Below are 24,910 nucleotides of genomic sequence, written 5' to 3' on the forward strand. Positions count from 1 at the left end.
AAACAAACCAACCTAACAATCTATCAAAACTAATATCACAAAATAGATATATAGTTGAGATAAAAAAAGGGAGAGAAAACTTCTTCTTCAAATCTCAGATGGATCAAGTTCGTACTGATAACGTGTAATAAATATATGTGTGTGTGTGTGTGTATATATATAGAGAGAGAGAGTAATATTATAAGAGAAATGAAAACAAAGCTTTAGTGAGAGAGAAAGAGAGAGAGAACAAAAAGAGAGAGAGAACAGGCTATTTCCTTTTATTTTTACACCACCATTTGTATACAAAATAAGCCTATTTATAGGCAAAGTTTTTGTTGGCACCAAGTACAAAAAGAAGCTTATACCATAAGCCTCAAAAAATTTCAACCTATATAATTGCATGTGGACCCCACATATAAAGTTGTATATATCCAATATTAATTAGAATTTTGTAGCTTAAAAAAATATTTCTTACCAAAATGATGAAACTTATATAAAATTAAATTATTCAACTTGAGGTGACATGTAAATTTGTTTCCTACTTAACTCTCTTGCATTAATAGTACTATTTGTTATTATTTTTGACACCATTAGTAGTACTATTTACTACCAATTTTTAAAATTTTTATTTATTTATGAGTGACATTTCATCATTTTTTTTTTTTTGAAAATCTCTTTATTTACCCTATTTGATACTCCCTCTGTCCCTTTATAATTGTCCAAGGGAGTATTTCACAATTTTTAAGGCAATAATTTTTATTATATTTTATTAGATTGACAAATGATGCATTTCCAAATTTGCCCTCCCTAAAAAATTATTTTTTCATTTACCGCCATTCCAAAAATTTAGCGCAAATCCAAAACAAAATGCAGTATAGGAGTATTTAAAAATTTTAAGAATTCTTTTTACCTCCAACTCATAACAAACTCCATCTCAAAACAAACTCTCTCTTCTTTACCGATATAGTTCTGCCACTTACCAAAATCTACACAGTCCTTGTGTTATTACACCAGGTGAGTTCATCTCCTTCTTTAACTCTCTATCTTTCTCATTCTTATCTTTATAGTAAATTTTTTTGCTACTATTACACTAGTAAGTTCATCTCTTTCTTTTACTCTTTATCTTTCTCATTCTTATCTTTATAAAATTTTCTGTCTTTTGACACCTACGTTTTCTTTCTTTCTTTAACTTTATTTGTTCTCAGGTTTCCATTTCAAATGGAAACTCAAGCAGAGAACAACTCTATTCGGCTAAAATTAAAAAAGGAACTAACGAACCAAGAACGTTAAGCAATTGCTGACATTCTATTGATGCAAAGTGAAAACGGAAAATTGAAAAGGCATACCATACTTGCCATAACCAAAATGTTTTCTATTTGTGCCAGAACGATTAGTCGAATTTGGCATCAGCTTGTGGAAAATCTTTCAAATGGGTTAGCAATTGATGTTTCCAGCAAAAAGCGGAACAGAGTTGGTCGCAAACGGTTGCAAGTTGATCTCAATAAGGTATCAGAAATTCCTCTCCGACAACGTACAAACATTCGATCTTTATCTTTTGTTATGCAAGTTGCTAAATCTATATTACATAGAAGAATTAAAGATGGCTTAATTAGACCACATTCAAATGCCTTGAAGCCATCTTTAACTGAAAAGAAGAAGAAAGCAAGGTTGTTGTTTTGTTTGTCAATGCTTGAGCAGTGTAGTCTTCATGACAGGCCAACTTTCTGCAATATGCTTAATTATGTTCACATTGATGAAAAATGGTTTTATATGTCTAAAGAGCCCGAGAAATATTATCTCCTTCCTGAAGAAAATGAACCCGTACGTACCTGCAAAAGTAAAAGGTTCATTACAAAGGTTATGTTTCTCACCGCAGTTGCTAAGCCACGATTTGATACTTCTGGCCATGAAGTTTTCTCTAGAAAGATTGGAATTTTTCCATTTATCTGCAAAGTTCCTGCCAAACGAAGTAGCAAAAATCGCATGGTTGGTACATTAGAGACAAAACCGATGTCATCGATAACTAAAGATATAATTCGATCATATTTAATTGAGAAAGTTCTACCAGCGATTCGAGCTAAATGGCCTTGTGGGGGTATGATGGAAACCATTTATATTCAACAAGATAATGCAAAACCACACATTGATCCGTTGGATGCAGAATTCCTAGAAGGTGCGACTAAAGATGGGTTTGATATATGGTTAACTTTCCAACCTCCTAATAGTCTAGATTTGAATGTTCTTGGTCTTGGATACATTAGAGCAATCCAATCGCTTCAATACCAACAAGCTCCCACTACCATTGATGAGTTGGTGGATGCAATAGAAAAATCTTTCAATGAATTATTGACAGAAACTCTTGATAATGTTTTTTTTTAACATTACAGGGTTGCATGATTGAAACAATGAAGGTGTATAGGGCAAACAACTACAAATTGCCACATATGAAAAAAAGTCAATTAAGGAATCATGGTAATCTTCCTTCTCAGCTTTACTATGAACGTGAGTGGTTGAAAATGCTCTAAGTCACCTAAGACATTGATCATCCTTTTGTGACAGCAATGTGAGTTTTTTTTTTTCTCTTGATACAGTATTTTGTGGTTTGTAGTTGTAATGTGAGTATATCAATATATATAAATTTATTTATTTTTTACAGGTTTTTGTAGTGTAATAAATGAAGATGGGTGCCTTGTTTTTCTTTTTAAAAAGAAGAAGACTTTGGTTTTAAATATGAGAGAATGTATTGTGTAACCTTGGGACTTTTGTAGACTTACTTTTGTTTTATACCCAGAATGTATTGTGTAACCTTGAGAATGTATTGTGCCCTGTTGTACGTTTGTAGACTTTTGTTTTGTATAAGAAGTTTGGGTATGTACTTACAAAAAATTGTAAAGAATGGTGTTAGAGTATAAATGAAAATGGGTGCTCTGTTTTACTCTCTTACCTTTTTATGAAGGGGTTACGTAAAGGAGTTTTTGTGTAAGAAGTTTGGGTACGAGTGGAGGGAAAAATTTCCCTCCAATGCAAATTTTTTTTGTAAAGAATGGTGTTAAGAGTGCAAAAAGAATCTATGTTCCATCTGTTTGAAAATGATTTGATTTTTAAGAAGAAAATTTTGGGTTACTTACATAAAGGAAGAGAAAATATTATGCAGTGTTGTCAAATAAAATATGGAATTTATTGAAGCTCAATCTCACTAAATTCATGCATACAAGTTGTACTTTATCATATTCAATGTATCAAGGCATTATATTTATTAGGGGTGGCAATATGGGTCAGGAACCATTAACCCGTCCATATCTGTCCGTTTTTTAATAGTTATGGGTGAACCATATTTAATTGAGGGTCAAGATGGGTTGAGTAATTTTTAACCACTTAATTTGAGGGTCAAGATGGGTTGAATATGACATATTTCACCCATCACATAATAAACACATAACACACATCATTCTATATTGTACTCAACTCATTTCTCTCTCTAAAATTTTCTCACGCACAATCTTCTCTCTATAAATTTGTCTCTTATCAATCCTCCCTCTCTAAGTTTCTCTCTCTAGAAATTTCTTCTAAAAAAAAAAATAATTTAAAAAATTAAAAATAAATTAAAAAATAAAAATTAAAAGAACATTGAACCGCAGGAAGAGCTGCTTCGGATGTGGATAGGAACGGTGGCCGGCGGTGGGTATTGCCGGTCCTCTGTGATCTGAGTTCGGCCAAGACAGATCCGGTGAAGAAGATGAGGTGAATGGAGGAGGAGAGAGGTTGGGATTTGCAGGGAGAGGATGGGATTTGATTGAGGGAAACTGAGGCAGCAGATCAGATCGGTGGTGGCAGAGATCGGCTTCGACACGGAGTTGCGACGGCAGAGATCTTATCTCTGTTGTTTGCTCAACTCGGTAGAGAAGATCGGCGGCGGCGGCGGCGGCGGCGGCGGCGGCTAGAGCAGCGGCGGTGATGGCAGAGATCGGCTTCGGCTAGGCAGATGAGATCGATGATGACGGCGACAGAGATCCGTGGTGGCACCGGCGATTTCGGCCTCTGACGGCGTCAGTGCTTGGATGCTATAGGCTGTGATGGACGTTGTTTGGTGCAACAGCGGTGACGGCTATGAGATGGTGACGGGCAAGCCTGCAGAATTTGACGTGGCAATTCCAAATTAAAAAGAAAATTAAAACCTTATAAAAAAAAATTTTAAAAATTAAAAATTAAAAATCCCTAATTACATCTTCCAAATAAAAATTTTCACAAATTGTAAATTTTTGTGTGCGTGCGCGTGTGGAAGATTTCTCTCTAAAATTATTATAATCCACCTGATCACATTGAATTTGGTTTTCAAAAATTTAATTATAAGAAGTAAATATTGCAAAAAGTAGCTCGGTGAGGTTTTAAGAGAAAAGGAGCATCATGCTCCGGTTCCGACTAGTTCTGCAACACCGGCAAAGGCACCAAAAATGTTCCCATCAAGTTTAAATAAAATAAAAAATAATAATTAATGGGTCCACGGGTCATAACTAGTTGACCCTATCCGTTTTCAACCCGCCTATTTTTAACCCGTTCTTAATGGGTTGAATATGGGTTTTGATCCATATTAACCCGCCCATTTTCAACCCAACCCAAACCCGACCCAACCCGTCCATTTGCCACCCCTAATATTTACAAAGCACAAGAGAAAAGGGCTCAAAACTGCAAAATCCAAGAAGAAGCCAATTTACGTCGACGCCTACTAAGCTTATGTCAACCGGTATCTAGGCAGTAACAAATTTTAAGATAAAGCTCAATAATGTCGACTGGTTTGCAATATACATCAACTGGTTTATGAAGAAGATGTCAACTGGTTTGCAACATACGTCAATTGGTTTGCAACATACATTAACTAGTTTATATAGAAGATGTCAACCGGTTTGTAGCATACATCAACCGATTCATGCATAGATGTCAACCGATTTATTCACATGTCAACCAGTTTGAAATTTTAATTAGTTTAATTTTTTAGGAGTAAATTAGAAATGTAATAAAAAATAATGTATTGATTTTTGAAATGTGACAACTAAAAAGGGACAACATAAAATGAGATAATGGATTATTAATAAGGGATGGAGGGAATACTATCCTCATCCCATAAAGAGTGTTATTTGTCAATTACTTTTGTGTGTCAGGTTCTCCAAATATTTTTGCGAAATGAGAGTGAGTACATACAATTTGTTAATTACTACAAAATTCTAAATGAAAATAATAATAATAATAATAATAATAATAATAAAATTATTAATTAATTAAAAGAGGAAAAAAAAAAATCAGTGGCTCATGTTCACTCGAAAGTCTGCATCGATCAAACAAAATCTCAAGATACGCGGATATGGTATATACCGCTGCTTCTCTTTTTCTCTCTCTATCTATCAGTCTCTCTCTCTCCCTCTTCACTAAGTAGTAGGCGGAGTAGTACCAGTAGCAGAGAAAGAAACAAAGAAAATATCATAGAAAATCAAAATGTCAATCGCATCTCTTGGAATTTCGAGGTTTTCGTCGTCTGATTTCAGTCGGGAAGTGGCTGCGAACTCGCATTGTTTCAATAACCAAAAGCATCATCATCATCACAGCAAGAACAAGAACAACCATTTATCTACTACTACTTCTTGTTCTTCTTCTTCATCTTCAAGTGCTTCTCAGCTCTTCGGAGAGAGAATTCGATTGAATTCTGGGTCGGTACTCAACCGACGCAAAGTGGGTCATCATCCTATTGTGGTTTCTCCCAAAGCTGTCTCCGATTCAAGCTCTTCCCAGACTTGTCTGGAACCTGATGCTAGCCGTGTACGGTGTACTCTCTCTCTCTCACACACACTCATTCGTTTGTAGTGCTTATGTTTCTTCTATTAATCATTAATTTTTTTCTTCTTGTGATTGTTAGGTTCTTTAGTAATTATTATCCATTTCTTGTATTTATTCTCATATATGATATATATGCATTTTATGTGTAATTATTGTCCATTTCTTGTACTTATTCTCATATATATATATATATATATATTATGCTTTTTATGTGTCACATTGCTTTTTTGTTTTAAATACATAAAATATGGTGAGACAGAGAATTCATGTGGCTGACCCATTCATATGGGAGTAAGACGAGACAAGAATGATGACGATGATACTGTAATTTAATTTCCTACACAGTCGAGAGTAATCCCTTTAATTTTTGGGTTGTTTTCATCTTGATGAAATGCAGCTTCATGTATATTATATGATACTATAACAATAACAGGTTTATGCTCGATAGTACTTCACTTATTGCAATCACAAGTTTTTTTTATTTTATTTATTTTTATTATTATTATTATTATTATTTTTTATTTTTTAATTGCATTGCTTGTAGCGGAGTTTGCAAACCATTTGAGAGTCCCAACCAAAAAAATTGCATGCATTACTTATTGCTACTTAATATTTTGATAGATTTTCTCTATATTAATCCTGACAGGATTTTACTCATTAATCTCCAAAATCATGTCAACATGATGGCTCGTAGCTGCCTAACCAGCACTTCAGTATGCAACAAAAATGGAAACACAAATAAGGAGCTCCATAAATTTCTCATGAATCTAAACTTCCTTCAAAAATCAAACCGCGCTCAATGAATGAGCTGTGACCATCTGAAATCCTTTGCTAAAATAACATCAGCACGCATTGATTAACATATGGATTAAGGTGCACCTCTGTATTCCCCCCTCCCTCCACTTCTCCGTAAAAATAAATGCGGATCAGATACCGAGCACTTGCACTATTTATTAGCTAATTATCTGTTTTCACAGTTGGTTTTGATTTACCATTAAGGTCTGGAGCTACCCAACATTAAAAGAGGTTATTTGGATGGGGATCTAAAATGAGTGTGGATGAAACACCATATGCCAGAGGCAATAAACTAGTGTGTGCAATTGAGAATTACTTAAATAGCCTCTTGATGTTGCATTCTATTTAGCAACCTTACAAGCAAGTTATCATCCTTGCAGATGCATGTCTAGTATCTGAAAAATAAAGAATTTCTAAATACAGATGCCTAAGTTCATTTTTACATTTTACTGTATGCACAGATGTGAATGTGATTGGAGCGACTTCAGAACAATAGCAAAATGAATTTTATCATTGATAAATCGGGTATGCATTCTCAAATTTTAAGGGGAAAATCAGGATGAACATAGGTTTGTTTGGTTCAGTTTTGGACTTAGAAAATAGAAAACTGATTTTAGAGGATTATAAAATATTTTATCTAAAAACATGTCCTTTTTTATTTATTTATCTGAGTTTTCAGAAAATAGTTTCATAAAACTGTCGACCAAATAAATTTTTGTATTTCAAAAAACTTTCCCTGAAAACAAAATCAAACAGGCCTGTACTTCTTTGCAACTTCTGCTGCAAGGTAAGATTTGAATTGGTTTTTTGATAGTTCTCTGCCCAGTTCTATCATTAGAGGTTAGAAAAAGGAAATTACTAATCTGGGGAGGTACATTTAAATAGCTTTTCAATTGGTTCAGGCATTGGTGCTCATACAATCTACTTTGTAGATTTTTTTTTGTTGTGTGTCTATGGCTTTGATATTTGTGGGCCCATATAGCTGTTAATAAAGAAACTATTAGTTTTTCACCCTAATTAGGATGTTTTATGCACTTTCAATGATACTTTGATTGGTACCACAAAAATATCGACCTTTTAGACACTACTTATAAACTTTCCTTTGTTTTTCTTATATTTCAGTTTATTGTTCTACTTTACCACAAGGTGGATTGAAGAACTAATGTTGTCTTGTTGATCATGCAGAGTGTTCTAGGAATCATTCTTGGGGGTGGAGCGGGTACACGTCTATATCCTCTTACCAAAAAACGTGCAAAACCTGCTGTTCCTCTAGGAGCAAATTACAGGTTGATTGATATACCTGTGAGCAATTGCTTGAATAGTAACGTAACAAAGATTTATGTACTCACACAATTCAACTCTGCGTCCCTCAACCGACACATATCGAGGGCTTATGCAAGTAACATGGGTGGGTATAAGAATGAAGGGTTTGTTGAAGTTCTTGCAGCTCAGCAGAGCCCAGAAAACCCAAACTGGTTCCAGGTAATGGGGAAATAAAAATATCAAATTATCTTTTATCTATCAGAGTGGATCCTTATTGAAACCTGAACTAGGTGTCACTAAAAGCTTGATACTGAATTGAAACGATCATGTCAAATATTTCAAGCATGCATTTTTATCAACTTGTGCTGTGAACTCAATCTTCTACTCTGTATTAATGATTTAGTTGTTTAGTAATAATCATCCAAAAATTTGGTGGAACATGTTTGATTGAACTGAAGAAAAATAGTTGGCATTCATTTTATCCTTTGCTTTTTCTTTTTCTTTTTTTTGAACTTTTTTCTTTTTCTGTACATGTGCTTCCTGTATGTCCGGGAGTTGTCACTTGATAGCTTCTGCCTTGGAATATACTGAGACCATAAAGCATCCTAAAATCTTATAATCTGGTTTATGTGATTGATTAATGTGTCAGTTTCCTGAGGTCAATGATAAACTGCAACAGTCACCGGTCATGAGCCTGTTGTGGCTTCGAGACCCCACCTTACCACATAGAGCCCAGATAGCATCATTGTGGGCACTCCACCTTGTCACGTGTCTCCATTATGATGGTCCGTATGGCATGATTGTACCCCATCATCTGTACTAGTACAAATGGGGACCTAGTGCATATTGAGGGTCAAGAGATACCAAAGAGAAAATCTGTGACTAACCATGACTGATATTCAAAAATAGGGAGAAAACGGAGATGATTATAAAATTAAAGTAGCATGGGTTAATTGGAGGAGTGTTTCTGGCGTATCATGTGATCGACCTATATCTCTAAAATTGAAAGGTAAATTACCTAAAACAACTATTAGACATATTTTATGGGAAAGAGTGTTGGACGGCTAAAGTATCAAATTCACAAAATGCTTGGTTGAAATAAGAATGTTGAAACGGATGTGGCAAAAAATAAAGAAAGGAAATAGTTATAAATGAACACATCAATTGGACAGTTGTAGTAGCGACAATTGGAGATAAAATGAAAGAAAAATCGATTCAGATGGTTTCCTAACTGCATCAACGAGGAAGAGTGATGTGTTCCACATTAAGGGTAATGCTAAGGAAAGAGATAGTTTCTGGGAAAAGGTATTGTTGTGTGGATTATATGGAGATCTGATTCCAATTACTATTATTGTTATTGTTATTGTTATAGTTATAAGTATTATTGTTATTGTATCTGATTCAAGTGCAACTAAGGGGAATTTGATCGCTATCTCTAGATATGGTATCTGGTAAATAATTGATTCTTTAGATATGTTTCATTGCATACCTTATTCAGTTTGGAGTCCTATTTACCAGAATAAAACTTTGATGAAATGTGTTTGAATTTATTCTTTTGTTCTTTTTTTTTGGTAAGTATACTCCTGTACTTAAGCAACTGGATAAAGCATACTTGATTTGATTATCTAACTGTGGTTTAGTTTTGGAAATTTTAGGGCACAGCTGATGCTGTCAGGCAGTATCTGTGGCTATTGGAAGAACAAAACGTTTTGGAATTTCTGGTTCTTGCTGGAGATCATTTGTACCGTATGGATTACGAGAAATTCATTCTAGCACATAGAGAAACTGATGCTGATATAACAGTGGCTGCTCTGCCAATGGATGAAAAACGTGCCACCGCATTTGGTCTTATGAAAATTGATGAGGAAGGACGGATAATTGAATTTGCAGAGAAGCCAAAAGGAGAGCAACTGCAAGCAATGAAGGTACACATTGGCAGCAATTTATAATTTCATTGCTTGAAAATTTCTTTTAATGCATATGATTGTTCTGTCCTTAAATTATTAAACAATGGGGCTGATGTTTTTCCTTCATCCCCTGTTTTCTGTTACATTTTCATCTCAGGTTGATACTACCATTCTAGGTCTCGATGATGAGAGAGCGAAGGAGATGCCTTTTATTGCAAGTATGGGCATATATGTTATCAGTAAAGATGTGATGTTGAATTTACTTAGAGAGAAATTCCCTGGAGCCAATGATTTTGGAAGTGAAGTTATTCCAGGAGCAACTTCAATTGGAATGAGGGTAAGCCTAATGTTATAGATGGTATTGTTATTGTTGTTTTGAGATGCTTTCATTAGGGCATGTACTGTCCTGTACATCTTGCAAAATAGTGCAAAAATATTTCCCAATAACATGATTAAACAATTCTGTTCTATACTTCTTACTGAGTTGCAATTAATTTGGCTAGGAAGGATGTTTTGTAGTTTGGCCTAGTAATATTATATAATGTTTTCATGTGATTTGATGGAATTAGTAAACACAATAAACATACCAAGTATATTATCCGACTAATTTATGCAGTGAGCATTATCAACAGTTTCATACAAGGTGGTAAATGTGACTTGTGTAGTTTAATTCTTTAGGAAATTTATGTAAATAAACTCATCTTGAAAAAAATTACTTTAGGTGTCTTTGGAAATTGGATCGGTCAATTTCTGTCTCCATAGAATTTGAATGCATAACTAATCTTGTATATGGAATTTTAACCATAAAGATGGTGAAATTTTGGAACACAGTCATTTCATGGAATCCTAAAGGCTGTTCTTGTGAATGCGTATTTACAGATGTGTGTAAAATTTTTAATATTGTGTAAAGCACATTGGACTGGTAGCACATGTCAAAATGTCGAATTACGTAATACAATTTGTTTCATGTTCATTGAGATTGCTGAAATGCAGCCCCTTGTTGATGTACCTCGTTTCAGTGCATTATAAGTTGAGAAGTTTACATACCAAATTATTGATATAATGTTTAATATTATTAATTGAAGAAAAAAAGATATAACATTACTTGTTGTAAATTCCAAGATTTATTTATCCTTCCTATGCATTAACGATGTAAAGATTCCGAGGGCTACAATTTTGTTTTATACTTCAGGTGCAAGCCTACTTGTATGATGGTTACTGGGAAGACATTGGTACCATAGAGGCTTTTTATCATGCAAATTTAGGGATCACGAAGAAGCCAGTGCCAGATTTCAGGTCAGTTGTCTTGATAAACAGTAGCAAGAGAATCAACCATTTATTTTTTCACAGGCATCATCTTAACATGGCTTGCATTTGTTTGACTTGATCTTCTGATGCAGTTTTTATGATCGTTCTTCTCCAATATACACACAACCCAGATACTTGCCGCCTTCCAAAATGCTTGATGCTGATGTTACAGACAGTGTCATTGGCGAGGGTTGCGTAATCAAGGTAGGTTCCTTTGAAGTTGTTTTCTCACATCTGTAGTTTGACAGTTGCACTGAACTAAGCCTGTTTAGGACTCCAATATCTCAACACTAAAATTCATCTTTTTTCGTGCAAGTTTCACTCAAGGGTGATAAGCACAAAGCTATGCCAAATGTTCTACCATGAGTTTTGATGCCCGTCTTTGAATATACACTTAAAAGTAGGATCTTACTAAACACAATAGATTGATATGGATTATGATATGAATTTGCTTGCGGTTGGGCAATTTGGATGGTGATTGTAGCTATACTGGAGATTTAGGTAAGATATTTGACCTACTGACTCTTCTTCTCTATGTAGAACTGCAAGATTCACCACTCTGTTGTCGGTCTAAGATCTTGCATCTCTGAGGGTGCAGTCATTGAAGACAGTTTACTGATGGGGGCCGATTACTACGAGGTAATTATCTCTAGAAAGTTTAATGACTGGTTATTTGGAGCATGAATGAAATATGATGTGTCTATGCTTGCTGAACAAGAACTTTGAGCTTTGCTATTTTGAAAATTATGTACCTATGTTTTTTTTTCTCCCAAGTAATTGTGTACCTAATATCAGTTATTGATGATCATGTTGTTATTGCCTCCTGCACCAGACTGATGCAGACAGAAGGCTTTTAGCAGCAAAAGGTAGTATTCCAATTGGTATTGGAAAGGATTGTCACATCAAAAGAGCAATAATCGACAAAAATGCTCGGATTGGAGACAATGTGAAGGTTGTGTTTTTATATTCTCTCTTTATTTTGTGTCACTTTTGCTGCTTATTTTGAATTGTAGTTTGCTAAGTTTTTGATATATATCTGGTTTCAGAATATGAAAAGTAATAACTCAAAGGACTTGGGTTGAAAGAAAAAATAAAACAGAAGGCCATAAGCAAAATGCTTGTTGTAGTAGTGTATTCAATGAATAAAGGATAAGCCATAATGATCGGACCTCACTTGGAAGGGCATGACCTAGGATATACAATGTTGTGTCAATTTTCTGTGAACTATATATGTATATTTTTATATAATATCACATTAATTATGGTATGTTTTGAAAGAAGTACCTGGAGATGGAGTTTTGTATCATCCTTTCTGGTATCTTTCATCATATCTCCATCAATAAACAATCAAACAATACAATGTATATATAGCAAGACTCATGAGGTTCAAGAATGGAGGTTAAAGCTCATGGTATATTACCGTCAACCCACTGAAATTAATAATTCAACATGATAAAAATGCTCATTTATCATCTTATGTGGCTGTCGTTGAACCTTACTTAAAACCCTAGTCAGTGGTAGTGAGTTAAAATAATGATTTCTCAAATAATAAACGATTTTAGACATCTGACCTTTTTTTTTTTTTTTTTTTTTTCCTTTTTCTTGAACTAACATGATTCAGATAGTTTAACAATAATGTTAAGCAAGTCTGCAGATTAAATGATACAAGATCTTCAGGCTCAATGGTTCTTGGGTTGCTCATTGTCCCAAGTTGTTACTAACTTATCCACTCAGAATGTGCTGTGTCCCCAAAGATAATGTAGCTAGAGAGTACATTTATCAACCTACTGCATCCTCCCCGAGGCTAGTTAATGCAAGACATACAGAAAAAAACGTTGTGGGGAACAAAGAAAAGAAGATTAGGTTCTGTTTTCTAGTATCCTCTTAATTTGTTTGTAATTCCCTTAACTCTTATATTTGATGCACACCAAGAACATAATAGAGATGCATGTTTGATAGTAGGGTTCCCGATTTTGAAATTTTCTTCGCATCACAAGAAGATAATGATATGAATGTAAGGTTTAGTTGGTTTTTATGGTCAATTATTATTGTTGCAGATCATTAACAGTGACAACGTGCAAGAAGCGGCAAGAGAAACAGAGGGGTACTTCATCAAGAGTGGGATTGTTACTGTAATTAAAGATGCTTTGATTCCCAATGGAACAGTCATTTGAGATCCGGATCACTATGCTCAGTTGAGACTTGGATAATTAATACCGAGTTCTGTTTAAACGCTTATTTCTTGATCTTCAAATGAGAAGGTAGAGTATCAAATTTTATGATCTTGGAACCATCATCTCTACTATGCTTTTAACATCAACTGCAACACTTGGAATTTAATTTTGGTTGAACAAATAGTGATGTTGGGGGAAAAAGGCAAAAAGAAAAAGTTAATTCATGTTATTTGACTATGCTCATAGTCCACTTGCACAGTTACACAAGTAACACAACAATATTGATTCCTCTTGTCTACATTAATGGCTTAGGAGTCCCATTTTGGGCATCTGCACATAAATCCCTTTCTCCCCATAAGACGCAGGGCGAGTCTTGAGATTTTCAAAATTTTGAGAGGTTTAGATGAACTTTCAAATATGAGCTTTTTATATATACGTGTGTTTGTGCCCTTTATGCTTGTTTTTGTTTTTTTTGGCCCATGTCCTAAATTTGAGGCCCTAGGCTTGGGCCTGTGGCCAATGGCCGGCCCTGATGAGACCTCTGTGGGTTGATAGTCTGCAAGTCCCAATAAGTTGGGGTTTGGATTCATATTGCTATCCAAACATTTCTTGAAAGTGTTACAACACCAACTAACGGTTAAACAGTTTTTGAAAGGAGAGAAAGCACCAAAACACCAACATTTGAAAGAAGAGAAAGTACCAAAACACCAACTAAATGGTTGTTCAAATGAAAGAAAGTACCTTAAAACATACTACGTTGATGGTTAGTCTTCTTTTTTTTATTTTCTTATTTTTGGCTGGCACCAAAACTCACCTGGGCAAGATTCCTTTGGGACCCACTTTAGGCTACAAATCGGAAATGTTATCGACAGTTTCACACCTCAGTAACAATTTCAGTCGAGAGTTATCATGTCGATGGATGGATTTGAACTTGAGACATGAGTATTTCTAAATTGTTACTTTACCAACTTGGTCAGTCCTGAGGGCACGTTGATAGTAAGTTATTGACTTGTTATTTAATAGTCCAAGGAACATAAGTTATCCTTTAATATGAGGCATCCGAGGATCACACTTGTCCCTTACGTAAAAGACATAGCATGATTTCATTTGGGCAAGCAAAGAGATTGATTTCCAAAGGTTTTCTTTTTTTTTTTTTTAAAATAAATTCAAAGTTAACTATAGCAACCGACAAACAATTGACCTCCACTTTCTTATCTTCGCAGGCTTTCCATCTAAGTAATAAGTATATATATATATATATATATATATATAGACACACACACACACATAAATGATCTATTAATAAGTATATATATACATATATGATCTATTAAGCAATGTATATATATGTATATATAAGAATGATCTATTGTAAGTTTACATGGTGACGGTTTAATATAGTACTTGCACATACGGTTAATTATCAAGATCGAAAGATTATATCATTGAACTAATTTTGCATGTTCAAATTCTCACCCTAAAAAAGAAAAAATAAATAAATAAAGTTTCAAAAGATAGCAAAAAAATTTTTTTTTTTTGGTTTGTTTGTTTGTTTGTTTTTTTAGCTTAGAAGCGACAAAACTCAATTGTTTGATTTTAGTGAAGTAGAAATTGCTAAAAACCAAAACGACCCGACCGACAAAAATTCACTGTAATTTACGGAATGGTCAGTGACCGACACACTGCAGATATGACCGACAACTAGGGTCACTTCTGATATCATCGACACACAGCTGATAGTGACTGCTCCTTCCCAATCAAAGCCAAGACTGAGAGAGAAGGGAAAAAAACCAAATATCAAAGGAACGTTGTAAGATGATTACCCAGACCCACCAGCATATAATTCACGTGAACCCTTTGGAATATATATATATATACACACACAATATATGTATAATATTATGGCTAGCAATAGATTAGTGGCAACGTGGCATTCGATGCAGCGGACGTTTGTGGCTTACGAAAGCCGCAAATTTAGTCACTTTGTATGGAGCTAACTAATAAATTGGAGAAGTGGGACCCACCAACCATGTGACTTAATCAACCTAATCACAGCTGTTGAGTGCAACATCCCGGCTGGGCCACAACTGTGACCATGTGAATCTCCAGCTCTCAATTACTACAACAGCGTGTTAAAAGTGGTGGGGTGTGATCTGGTCTATCTATCTATACTGCCCAACAAACAAAAATCCATTCCATGGATGATGTCACGCTACCATAAAATGGTGAAAGTGAATCAATCTGACAGTCTGGGAGAAATTATCTCACGGTTTCAGCCAATTATTATTAAATGGGTGAGTATAAAAAATTAAATAAAATTTATATATTTTCAACACAATTATTTATGTGACTAATAGTGATAATAATAATTTCAATATCATGTAATAACTTCTTGTAATGTATATGGTTTACTATGATCCGATTTTGAAATGAATTAGAATCAAATCAGTTCTAACAATTTTAGAAATATTAAAATTGAACCAAACTGTTATAAATGGTGGGACCAAACTAAACCGTAAATAATTGGTCCGATTTGGTTCTATAGGTTTAGAGACCTAATATATATTTTTTTCAAATTAGAATCGAACCATTGTCAATAAAAGATCAGTAACACTTATAGTTCAAACCAAAATAGGACTGCTATCAATCATTCTTTAATTTTTAGAATAAGCACTGAACAATTTCATCAAAGAATCAACAATTTCATCAAAGAATCAAACCAAACCGTACAGTTCAGTTTGTTCATCAAAGAATCAAACCAAACTGTACAGTTCAGTTTGGTTCAATCCAATTTACCAGTGCTAATGCTTCTTTCTTTTTTTTTAAACCCCCTAAATTTATCAATAACACAAAGTTGTAGACTAATAATATTTCTCGGTTCAAACCATTGAACTTTTCAAGATAATTCTCAACCACACTTACTGCATGTACTCACTAGATACATGCACAGTAACAGATACATGAATAAATCCAAAATGCACAATGAACATGACATTAATTTAATTCTAACACACCTCTCTTAATGCCATGTTATGACACCCAACAATTCTTTAAAGTATTCAAACTTATTTTTTTAAAGTGCTTTGGTAAAAATGTCTACAATTACTATGACAAAGAATTCCATTTTCTATAGTCGCATAAGAAACACAGCAATCAATAACACAAAATTGTAGGCTAGTGATATTTCCCGTCCAAAGTAAAAGATTAAAGATTCAAGTTGTAGAGAAGGTAAGCTTTTTAACAAGATATTACAAAAAAAAAAAAAAAAAAAATCAATGAGAGTGAAAGTAAGAGATTAAAGATTCAAGTTGCAGAGAAGGTAAGCTTTTTGACAAGATATTACCAAAAAAAAAAAAAAAAAAAAAAAAAAAAAAAAAAAAAAAAAAAAATCAATGAGAGTGAAAGCTTTTTGACACGATACTTGAAAAAATATATATCAATTTACCAATACCGGTTTTCGTCCAATTTATCCTTTATGGCAAAAAAAAAAAAAAAAAAAAAAAGGGGGGGAGGGGGGGGTAAATTACACAGAGACCCCCTGAGGTTAGGATATATTTCAACTAGATGAAGATTTTGGTTTTAGTTTTCACTTATATTTGGATTAGTGGTTTAGTATTTCATTCACACCCCAAATGTCATTTTTTATGGGTGGGCAGAGTACTTTACACGCAAAATGACTATGTTGCCCCCTTTGACTAATTGTTGACTTACAAGTAGGATGTTTTAATTTTTTTAGGACAAAAATATCCTTCACCCACCTTACCCCTCTCTACGTTCATCTTCTCCAAAACCAATCAAGAATGTTACAGACCCATGGCCGCCACCTCCAAAACTAGTCACCACCACCAGTCACACTCGCACACATACAATATTTTCCTCTCCCTCACCAAACCTTAATTTATACACAAAATTAATAAATACAGTCAAACACACATATATACACTATATATCTAAATACACACATTATATATCTATGTGGTGGTTGTGTGTTCAAGTTTTCTGGAGAAAATGGGTTTTTGCAACATTCAGAAAACCCACTGGCTTGAGAGAGAGGAGTCTAAAAGCAAGACCCACCAAGAGAATCGAAACCCCCAATTTCACAAGCAAGTGGTTGTCTTTCATCAATAAAATTGTTAATATTATTGCGTTTTTTATTTTTTTATTTTTTATTTTTTCACAGGGATCTGCCGGAAAAGATTACGGTTTGATGGGTTTTGGGTTTGTGGTTGCCGGAAATTAATTTGGTTAACAATGGTTCGAAGATTTGGCGAGTTCTCATGAATTAATACAATCGATTTGGGTTTGATTTAGAAGAGCCTTGAACACCACCCACCCAAAACCTCCATCACCACCCCCACCACCACCTACCTAAAACCTCCATCACCGCAACCCCCAAACACCTCTATTACCACCGCTCCCACCCAAAACAAAACCCAAAGCCACAAGACCCAACTGAAACCCAGCACATGAACCATGTCGTTATGAACCTGCCGTCGCCATGAACCACGTTGTCGCCGTGATTAAACCTGAACCTCGTCGGTGCCGTGATTAAACTTCGTCTCCATGAGAAGCTAGGGTTTTTAATAGGTCAAGAGGTTAGTGGGTTTGAGCTTGTCGACGGCGAAAGAGGTGAAGATTTTGGCGACCCAGTTTCAGCGATTGCAAACACCCATGGCGAGAAGACCTGAGCATGAACGACCCAACGGTGGTGACCAAACCGGACGGTGAAGAAATACCCAGTTGCAGCTCCATCAACGTGAAAACCAGCGGAGATGGTGAAGCGGACTGAGTCACGTGATGACCGACGACTGATTTGCCAACGGTGAGGATCTGAATTTCGAGGTCGGCGGTGATGTACGACAGTGAGCCAGCGATTCAAGTGGAGGCGGCGCTGCTCGGCGACGATCATGATTTGGTTTGTGACGATTTCGGCCTGTACAAACAGTGTTTATATATATATATATATACATACACTATATAGGGACCTTTTTGTCATTTAGGATTATATATATTTTATATTAAAAAATTGAGTGTAAAAGGGTCAATTCGCATGTGTTAAGGGCCAAAAAGTAAATTGAAGTATAAGTGAAAGTTAAAACCAAAATCTTCGTCTAGTTAAAATATGACCAAATCTCAGGGAGTGTCAGTGTAATTTACCCAAAAAAAAACCGCATATGCTCTATAAAGCTTGCCGACCAGTATTATAACTTGAGTGCTCAAATTGATGATGTCTTGCATTGCATTCCCAACGGTCGGTGCGCAATGATTATTATAGTTGCAACCAATACCTTGCTGTCTATTTAATGAAAGCAATTTTGAATAGCTTTGTTCAAAAGCTATTGCTACATTTATTTAGACCAACCAGTGGTTGTATAAAAGGTTAAGCAGTAAAAATGAAAAGGAAAGGGCAAAAAGAGACCTGCCCATGCATATTAATTTCATAATCCCACTCTTTTGATTAAACAATGTACATATATAGAAAATGACATGGAAGTACACTTTCTTAAACTCTTTCCTGCCTATATCAAATAAATCAAGTATTGACCAGGAAGTATTGCAAGGCTGTAAGCTATTCATTCTCATTTCCAAGGCTTCTGCCATGGCCTGAAGAGGGTCAAATGTACATAGACTAACTTCCGCACGCCGGTCACAATGGAGCAACCTTTACATTGCACTAAGGCTCACCCTCTTTATTTATTTTAACTAGGATGAAAATTAAAATCAATAACTAAACCAACACCTTCCCATCATACTACCTGAGCTGAAACCCTAGGAAACAAGGTAGTCTCCCAAAAGAAAAAAAACAAACAAAAGTTTGTACATCTGGATTTTTTTTGGCAGTTCAAAATGCTAAATAAGAGACAATTGAAGATCATGAACCAAACGAATACCAAATGATTCTAATATATCAATTTCTTCTCACATACAAAATCTACAAAGTACGCAGCAATGAAGCATTGTGATTCATTTCTAAATTCAAAGATTTTTCTTCGTTATCCAATGTATGTATTTGCTTGAGAAGGATCGCTGGGTGGGGGAGTGGGGGGTGCAATACAAGGGAAAAAAAAAACTTATACTTCGTAGAACCTGCAATTACTGGCGCAAAGGATACCAAAAGAGGAGCTGCGGTGAAGCTAAAAAAATATCATATACATGACCTCGAGGAGATAACGTACTGCTTAATGAATTATGGCCAAAAAACTAGTTCCCATTCGTTTACATGTACATCTGCACTTCAGCGTATCTGTAACAAAGGATGCCAATTGCCGATAATTAATATCTCACACTAATCATGGCTTCAAAAATCTACAATGCTCTCAGAAAAAAACTAAAAGAAAATGTAAAGCAAAAAAAAACTAAAAAGTTTTTAATTAGACAAAAATATAACCACCAAAAAAAAAAAAAAATAGTGCAAAGAGTCACACTGACCTGTAAAAATATATGTCAAAATGGCACTGGTAGGATGTTTATGCTCTAAAGAGTCAATGAGAGCCATTTTATGGATTAATGTTGCACTCCCGCAAATACAAATGCTCATAATCAACATGTTTTGCCCAGTAGCTTCGGAACTTGGGTATGCCTATCTCAAGCCATGGTTTCAAGTTGCCATTGTAGTGTATGACAGCAGCTCTTTCGATATCCTTCTGGCTGACATTTGGGTTGTAACCTAGGCCCAGTACATGCCAATTCCGATCAAGGGAATAAGTGCGTTTCCAAAATGTGATTAGACCAGGTGGCAGGGTCCCCAATTTCCACAACTGTCTGTCATGATTCTGCATACGAAACAAGTTTGGCTTCAGAATTGTCAACAAGATTAAAAACCCAGAGCCAAATTTCAGGCATTACCGCCCCCACCCCGTGGCAAGAAAAAAAAAATGACACCAACAGGTGATACTTTTTGACGTAATAATGTAGTAACAGTAAACTTGTCATTTCAAAATAAGATTTTGCTACACTCAAATTTGAACCTATATTAAGTGAAGGGATTAATATGATTATACCACTTCAAATGATGCGAGGAACTGTGGTTAGGTAAAACTGACTAGTGTTTATATGGTGTTGCACTGCATGACAGATGCGCACCTTAAGTCTTCAGTTTTATTATTCATCCACATTATTTTAGGGATTTCATTTAATGTGGTCCTTTTAAGTTATAATGAAATTCATAAAATTAAGACAAACAAGAGAATTGTCTATCCAAAAATAGCCTGCAAAATATCTCTTACCAGTTTCTGCCATGAGTGGTACACCTCCGTGATATTTTGTCTCTTCCATTCCTCCAAATCAAAGATATTCATTCCAAATGCCCATCCACAAGCACGGGGTTCAAATTGTTTTGAAATGAGAGGATTTGAAAAGTTGAGATAACGATCAAACCGATGGAAGCTTTCTCCACAAGTTTCAACCACACCAATCACTTTCCCATGCAGATCAAGGGACCAGAGAGCAGTGAGATCCTTCTGCACCACTATATCATCATCTAAGAACAATACTTTATTGAGCTTGGGGAAGATCTCCGGCAGGTAAAACCGGAGATGATTCATGACTGAGAGGTACTTTGGGTTCCGAAATTTCAAATTTGAATCAGAATCAGCACGACGAGTCCTAAAGTAATAATCTATCATGGATGGCGACCCCAACTGCTTGAGAACCGGACTATAACTTGAATTTAACCATGTAAATTCTTCAACATTTTGCACCTCTATCGTAGCTTTGCCTGGAGGGTTTGCCAGAAACCACATCCTCATTGCTGCATAATTGAGCCTATCAGTAACAATGTGGATAACATGCTTTGAAGGATCCTGTCAAGAACACCATGTAATGTTAACATAAAAATATTTTAAGATGTCAACCAAAAGCAAATGTTTCAGATGTTGATATTAATTGATCAATACCCCATTTGTCAGCTTATAAAACAAAGGAATAGAGGAAATTTTGAATTCTTAATGAAGACCATTAAAAATTGTCTTTCAACCCCAGCAAACCTAATCAGCAGGTGACAATTTCATTAACAAACAGATCATACCTTGGCATGGGAAACTGTTGAGTTTACAACTGCTGCTGCTGCCAATATGTTATCTGAGAATAGTGCATAGTGGTACAGACTGGGGTCTTCTAGTTTATCTTGGTTCGGGAAGTGCTGTTCAGACGAATTCAAGCTGAAGTACTCGGTTGAAAGGCGCAAAGGAAGACAATGAAGACCTTTAGGAAGTGTTTTAGCAGTTAAATGTGTCAAAAACACTGTCTGCTTCTTGTGGACTCGCAGCTGCTCTTCTGAAGAGTGAAGCATGGCACGAAGCTTCTTTACGACAGCAGTACAGTCGTCTTGAATTTGCTTGCCTTTTGCTAATGTTTGCTCCATTGCCCTCAATTTTTCATTGGCACTGCATTTAAATTGCGAAACACACTTATTGATCACACACACACACACATATATATAGAGAGAGAGAGAGAAGAGAAGAGAAAATAGGATGCAAAACTTGAAGCATAAGGAATGTTACATTGCTTCATTCTGAACAAAGAATCTAATAAGAATATCAATTAGCCATTTGATGCATTAAATTCTATTACAAAAGATGGCAAAAAGACATACTTTCTTGGTAGGTCAGAATCCTTGCTAGCATCTCCAAGCACTCGTTGAACTTCCTTCATCCGTAGCCTGAGCTCCCTTATAAAGTGAGCATTGTTTCTTGTAGCTGCAAGGGAAAGGTATACCCTTCCCCTGATAAGCTGATCCTTAAGCTGCCGAACACGAGCATCTGGAAAAACTGTTTGATCATTCTGTTTCTCACTTTTAGTCCTTATAGGTTCTTTGATTGCAACTTTCGCAGTGGTTCGGGAAGATGGTTGGTCACGTTTTATTTCCTGGGACAGCCAACCAAAGGAAAGAAAAAAATTACATCCAAAATGTGAATATAGTTGGAATATCATTTAAAGAATAACTAGTGAAATTTTATGTTAATTATCCTTTGAGCAGAATCAACAGTTCAGTAAAAGATGTGTGGTTAAAGATCAAACAGGAATAAGGATATATAATATTTAAAAATAACGCTGTTTCATCCAAGGAATGTTATTACTATCAAAAGTCTGAGTTTGCATAATGGTAAATCAAATCATCAATCACGAAAAGTATCTTTGATTTTTAAGCATTAATTAAGGAATTAAGTTTGCACAATGCTAATTTTCTTGATATGGTACATCAATTATTTTTTAAACTTAACATGGTCATGACAATTACTAGTCAAATATTTCAGTTCAAAAAGTCTGGAAAAACCTTCAAACAAGCCTAAAATTTTAGAAAGTACTATTATTACCTATCGTAATACTATAAATTTTAGACCAAGTCAGATCAACTATAGCCAACCACTCCGACGGAGTGGTTTCACCCTCACAGGATGACCATTTCCAACACCAAAAGAAAATAGCTACTACAACAGAATTCACTAGAAATAGATTGCAAAAGAACCCTGAAGCAAACAACAAATTTAACCATGCACCATCCAAATCTTTCATCATAATAACTGTACTCAGAAGCACGAAAGGAACCACACATTTATTTCAGACCCAAAAATGGAGCAATGAAATGGATTTTAATGCTGGCTACTCCTCAAAAGGAGTGAAATTGATAGAGTAATAAAACAAAAAGATAACAAGAACAATAAAAAAAAAAAACACGTAAAAAAGCAAAGACATTATTTACCATGTTCTTAGTGGCAACATCCGATTTCTGCTCAGATGCCCTTGATTTCACTTCTTTCTCCTTGTCCCTTTGTTTCTCCCCGCCTTCCTTTTCGCCTGTTGGTTCAGCTTTCAGAGAGATGTTGTCACCCTGATTTGTTTCATGAACTCCATCAGTCACCTGCTTTATCGGGTTAACCTCTACAGAATGGTCATCTCCACTGGTTTGGTGCTCCATTGATTCTGGTAATTGCAGTTATAAATTATTGGCAAACAAAAATAATAAGAATTAAAGGAAACATGAACTAAAAGGCCATTGACCCAAATTCTTTAATTCTCAGAAAGCAATCCCAGCTTAGATTAAACAGGGCATCATCTGAAATCAATTCAAAGCTTGGAAAAAAACAAACCAACCTTCAGTGAGTTGTCTACTTTTGTGAGTGCTCTCTCCATCGGAATCCGAAAGAGATTTGCTAGAATTCTCCGAATAAACAATCCCCTGTGGCTCTTTTAGGGTTACTGATAACTCCTACACACGTTTAAACACATTCAAACAAATCAAAACGGTAAGGATCTGAAATTTCAGAAGAAGTACAGAGAAAAAAATGATCAAATTATGAGATCTTCACCTGCGGGAGTACATTGAGTGGCATGATTTCCCCACCGAATGTCTGCACATAAAATAAAAAATCAAAAATAAATTTAAAACCAATTTCTAATTTTGGTTCCAATTGAAGTCAAATAGCATCAAAACTTCAGTAAATCGTCAACTCACAAAAGTCGAAACATCTTCTACAAATTCACTTCTAGCTGCAAAAGAAAAAAAAGAAGACGACCACAAATTAGCTAACACATAAAACCAAATCGATTACTTAAATCAAAAAAGCAAGTGAATTTGAGATAATATCGAAAAAAATAGAGGGAAAAAAATGAATAATGTTAGCACGAATTAGGGTTTACAGCGGGAAGTCTTGAAGCTTAGTGTGTCAGTGTACAGAACAATGGGGGCTACAACGGTGACCAACAGCAAGAACACCACCGGCTTTCTCAGCTTCATCTTTCGCTCCACCACCACCACCACCACCACCACCGCCCCAAAAAACCCTAATTACAAGACCAATCTGCAAAATCAATGAAGCAAATCCCTCTCTCAAATCGAAATTTTGCTTTTCTTCAAGCCACGCGTTAGTACCAGAGTAGAGAGAGAGGGGTCGGATAGATAGAGAGAGATGAGGATGTGGTAATAAGAGAGAGAAACCACAATCACTGGCTCTTCGAGAAGAGAACAAAAACACTGTTGTTGTGAATTTACATTCACTGTTGTTGTTGTGAATTTACATTCAAAGTAAATATATAAATATAGAGAGAATTAATATAGCTTGCTTCGTAAGAAATTTTTTCTTCACGCCATTTATATGATAAGCATTATATATGGATATGATTTAATAAGCTTTAAAAATTAAGACCCCTAATTTAATAAGTGTTAAAGGTAAGAGAAGTGTTAGGACAATCGCCCTTCTAATTGAATTACTATTTCTTAAATTACATTGATTAATTTACATGTCTCTTACAAACATTAAAAATATAAAATTTTAAGATAAAAAGAGTCCTTTTAATGTATATTTTTCTCCCCACGGTTGATTACATGTATATATATTAACAATATTATGGGAATGGATTCTTTTCTTTTTCCTTTTTTAGTGGTTATGTAGATGGATCAAGAAAAGTAGAAGGTACTTTTGTCCTAAAAATTTACATTTTTAATGTCTCATGAAAAATAAGAGAATAAGAGACATGTCATTAATGGACATATAATTTTAAGAATTGTTATAAATTAGTAGAGTAATTGTACCGACAGTCCCCTAGCACCCCTCATACAAAAGAAAAGGCATCTCCATGTGTATAATTTTTTTTTTTTTTTTTTTTTTTTTTTTTTTTGTAGATAATACAAAAATTTTAAATTCTAAAATTTATTAA

General features: G+C 35.0%; 3 protein-coding genes across 3 annotated transcripts; 2 read left to right on the forward strand and 1 right to left on the reverse strand.

The window, feature by feature from the left end:
• The first annotated feature begins 1,347 nt into the window (after positions 1-1,347).
• Positions 1,348-3,960, forward strand: LOC132276975 (uncharacterized). Its single transcript, XM_059778653.1, has 2 exons — positions 1,348-2,349; positions 3,883-3,960. Exons 1-2 carry the CDS (start codon positions 1,348-1,350, stop codon positions 3,958-3,960), a joined length of 1,080 nt encoding a protein of 359 aa, XP_059634636.1.
• A 1,409-nt stretch (positions 3,961-5,369) lies between these two features.
• LOC132304969 (glucose-1-phosphate adenylyltransferase small subunit, chloroplastic/amyloplastic-like) lies at positions 5,370-13,363 on the forward strand. Its single transcript, XM_059802665.1, has 9 exons — positions 5,370-5,790; positions 7,789-8,085; positions 9,522-9,791; positions 9,931-10,110; positions 10,966-11,069; positions 11,174-11,285; positions 11,622-11,720; positions 11,914-12,033; positions 13,139-13,363. The coding sequence occupies exons 1-9, from the start codon at positions 5,470-5,472 to the stop codon at positions 13,253-13,255; spliced, it is 1,620 nt and encodes a 539-aa protein (XP_059658648.1). The 5' UTR covers positions 5,370-5,469; the 3' UTR covers positions 13,256-13,363.
• Positions 13,364-19,130: 5,767 nt separating this feature from the next.
• LOC132304944 (probable galacturonosyltransferase 4) lies at positions 19,131-24,203 on the reverse strand. Its single transcript, XM_059802644.1, has 10 exons — positions 23,894-24,203; positions 23,709-23,743; positions 23,563-23,604; positions 23,348-23,462; positions 22,956-23,176; positions 21,849-22,120; positions 21,282-21,639; positions 20,482-21,057; positions 19,685-20,028; positions 19,131-19,499 (listed from the first exon to the last, which is right to left on the reverse strand). Exons 1-9 carry the CDS (start codon positions 23,988-23,990, stop codon positions 19,753-19,755), a joined length of 1,992 nt encoding a protein of 663 aa, XP_059658627.1. The 5' UTR covers positions 23,991-24,203; the 3' UTR covers positions 19,131-19,499; positions 19,685-19,752.
• Positions 24,204-24,910: the final 707 nt, after the last annotated feature.

The sequence above is a fragment of the Cornus florida genome, unplaced genomic scaffold (assembly GCF_030987335.1).
Source record: "Cornus florida cultivar Cherokee Brave unplaced genomic scaffold, ASM3098733v1 CherokeeBrave_3.0.0_Hap2_Chr01, whole genome shotgun sequence".
Classification (NCBI taxonomy): domain Eukaryota; kingdom Viridiplantae; phylum Streptophyta; class Magnoliopsida; order Cornales; family Cornaceae; genus Cornus; species Cornus florida.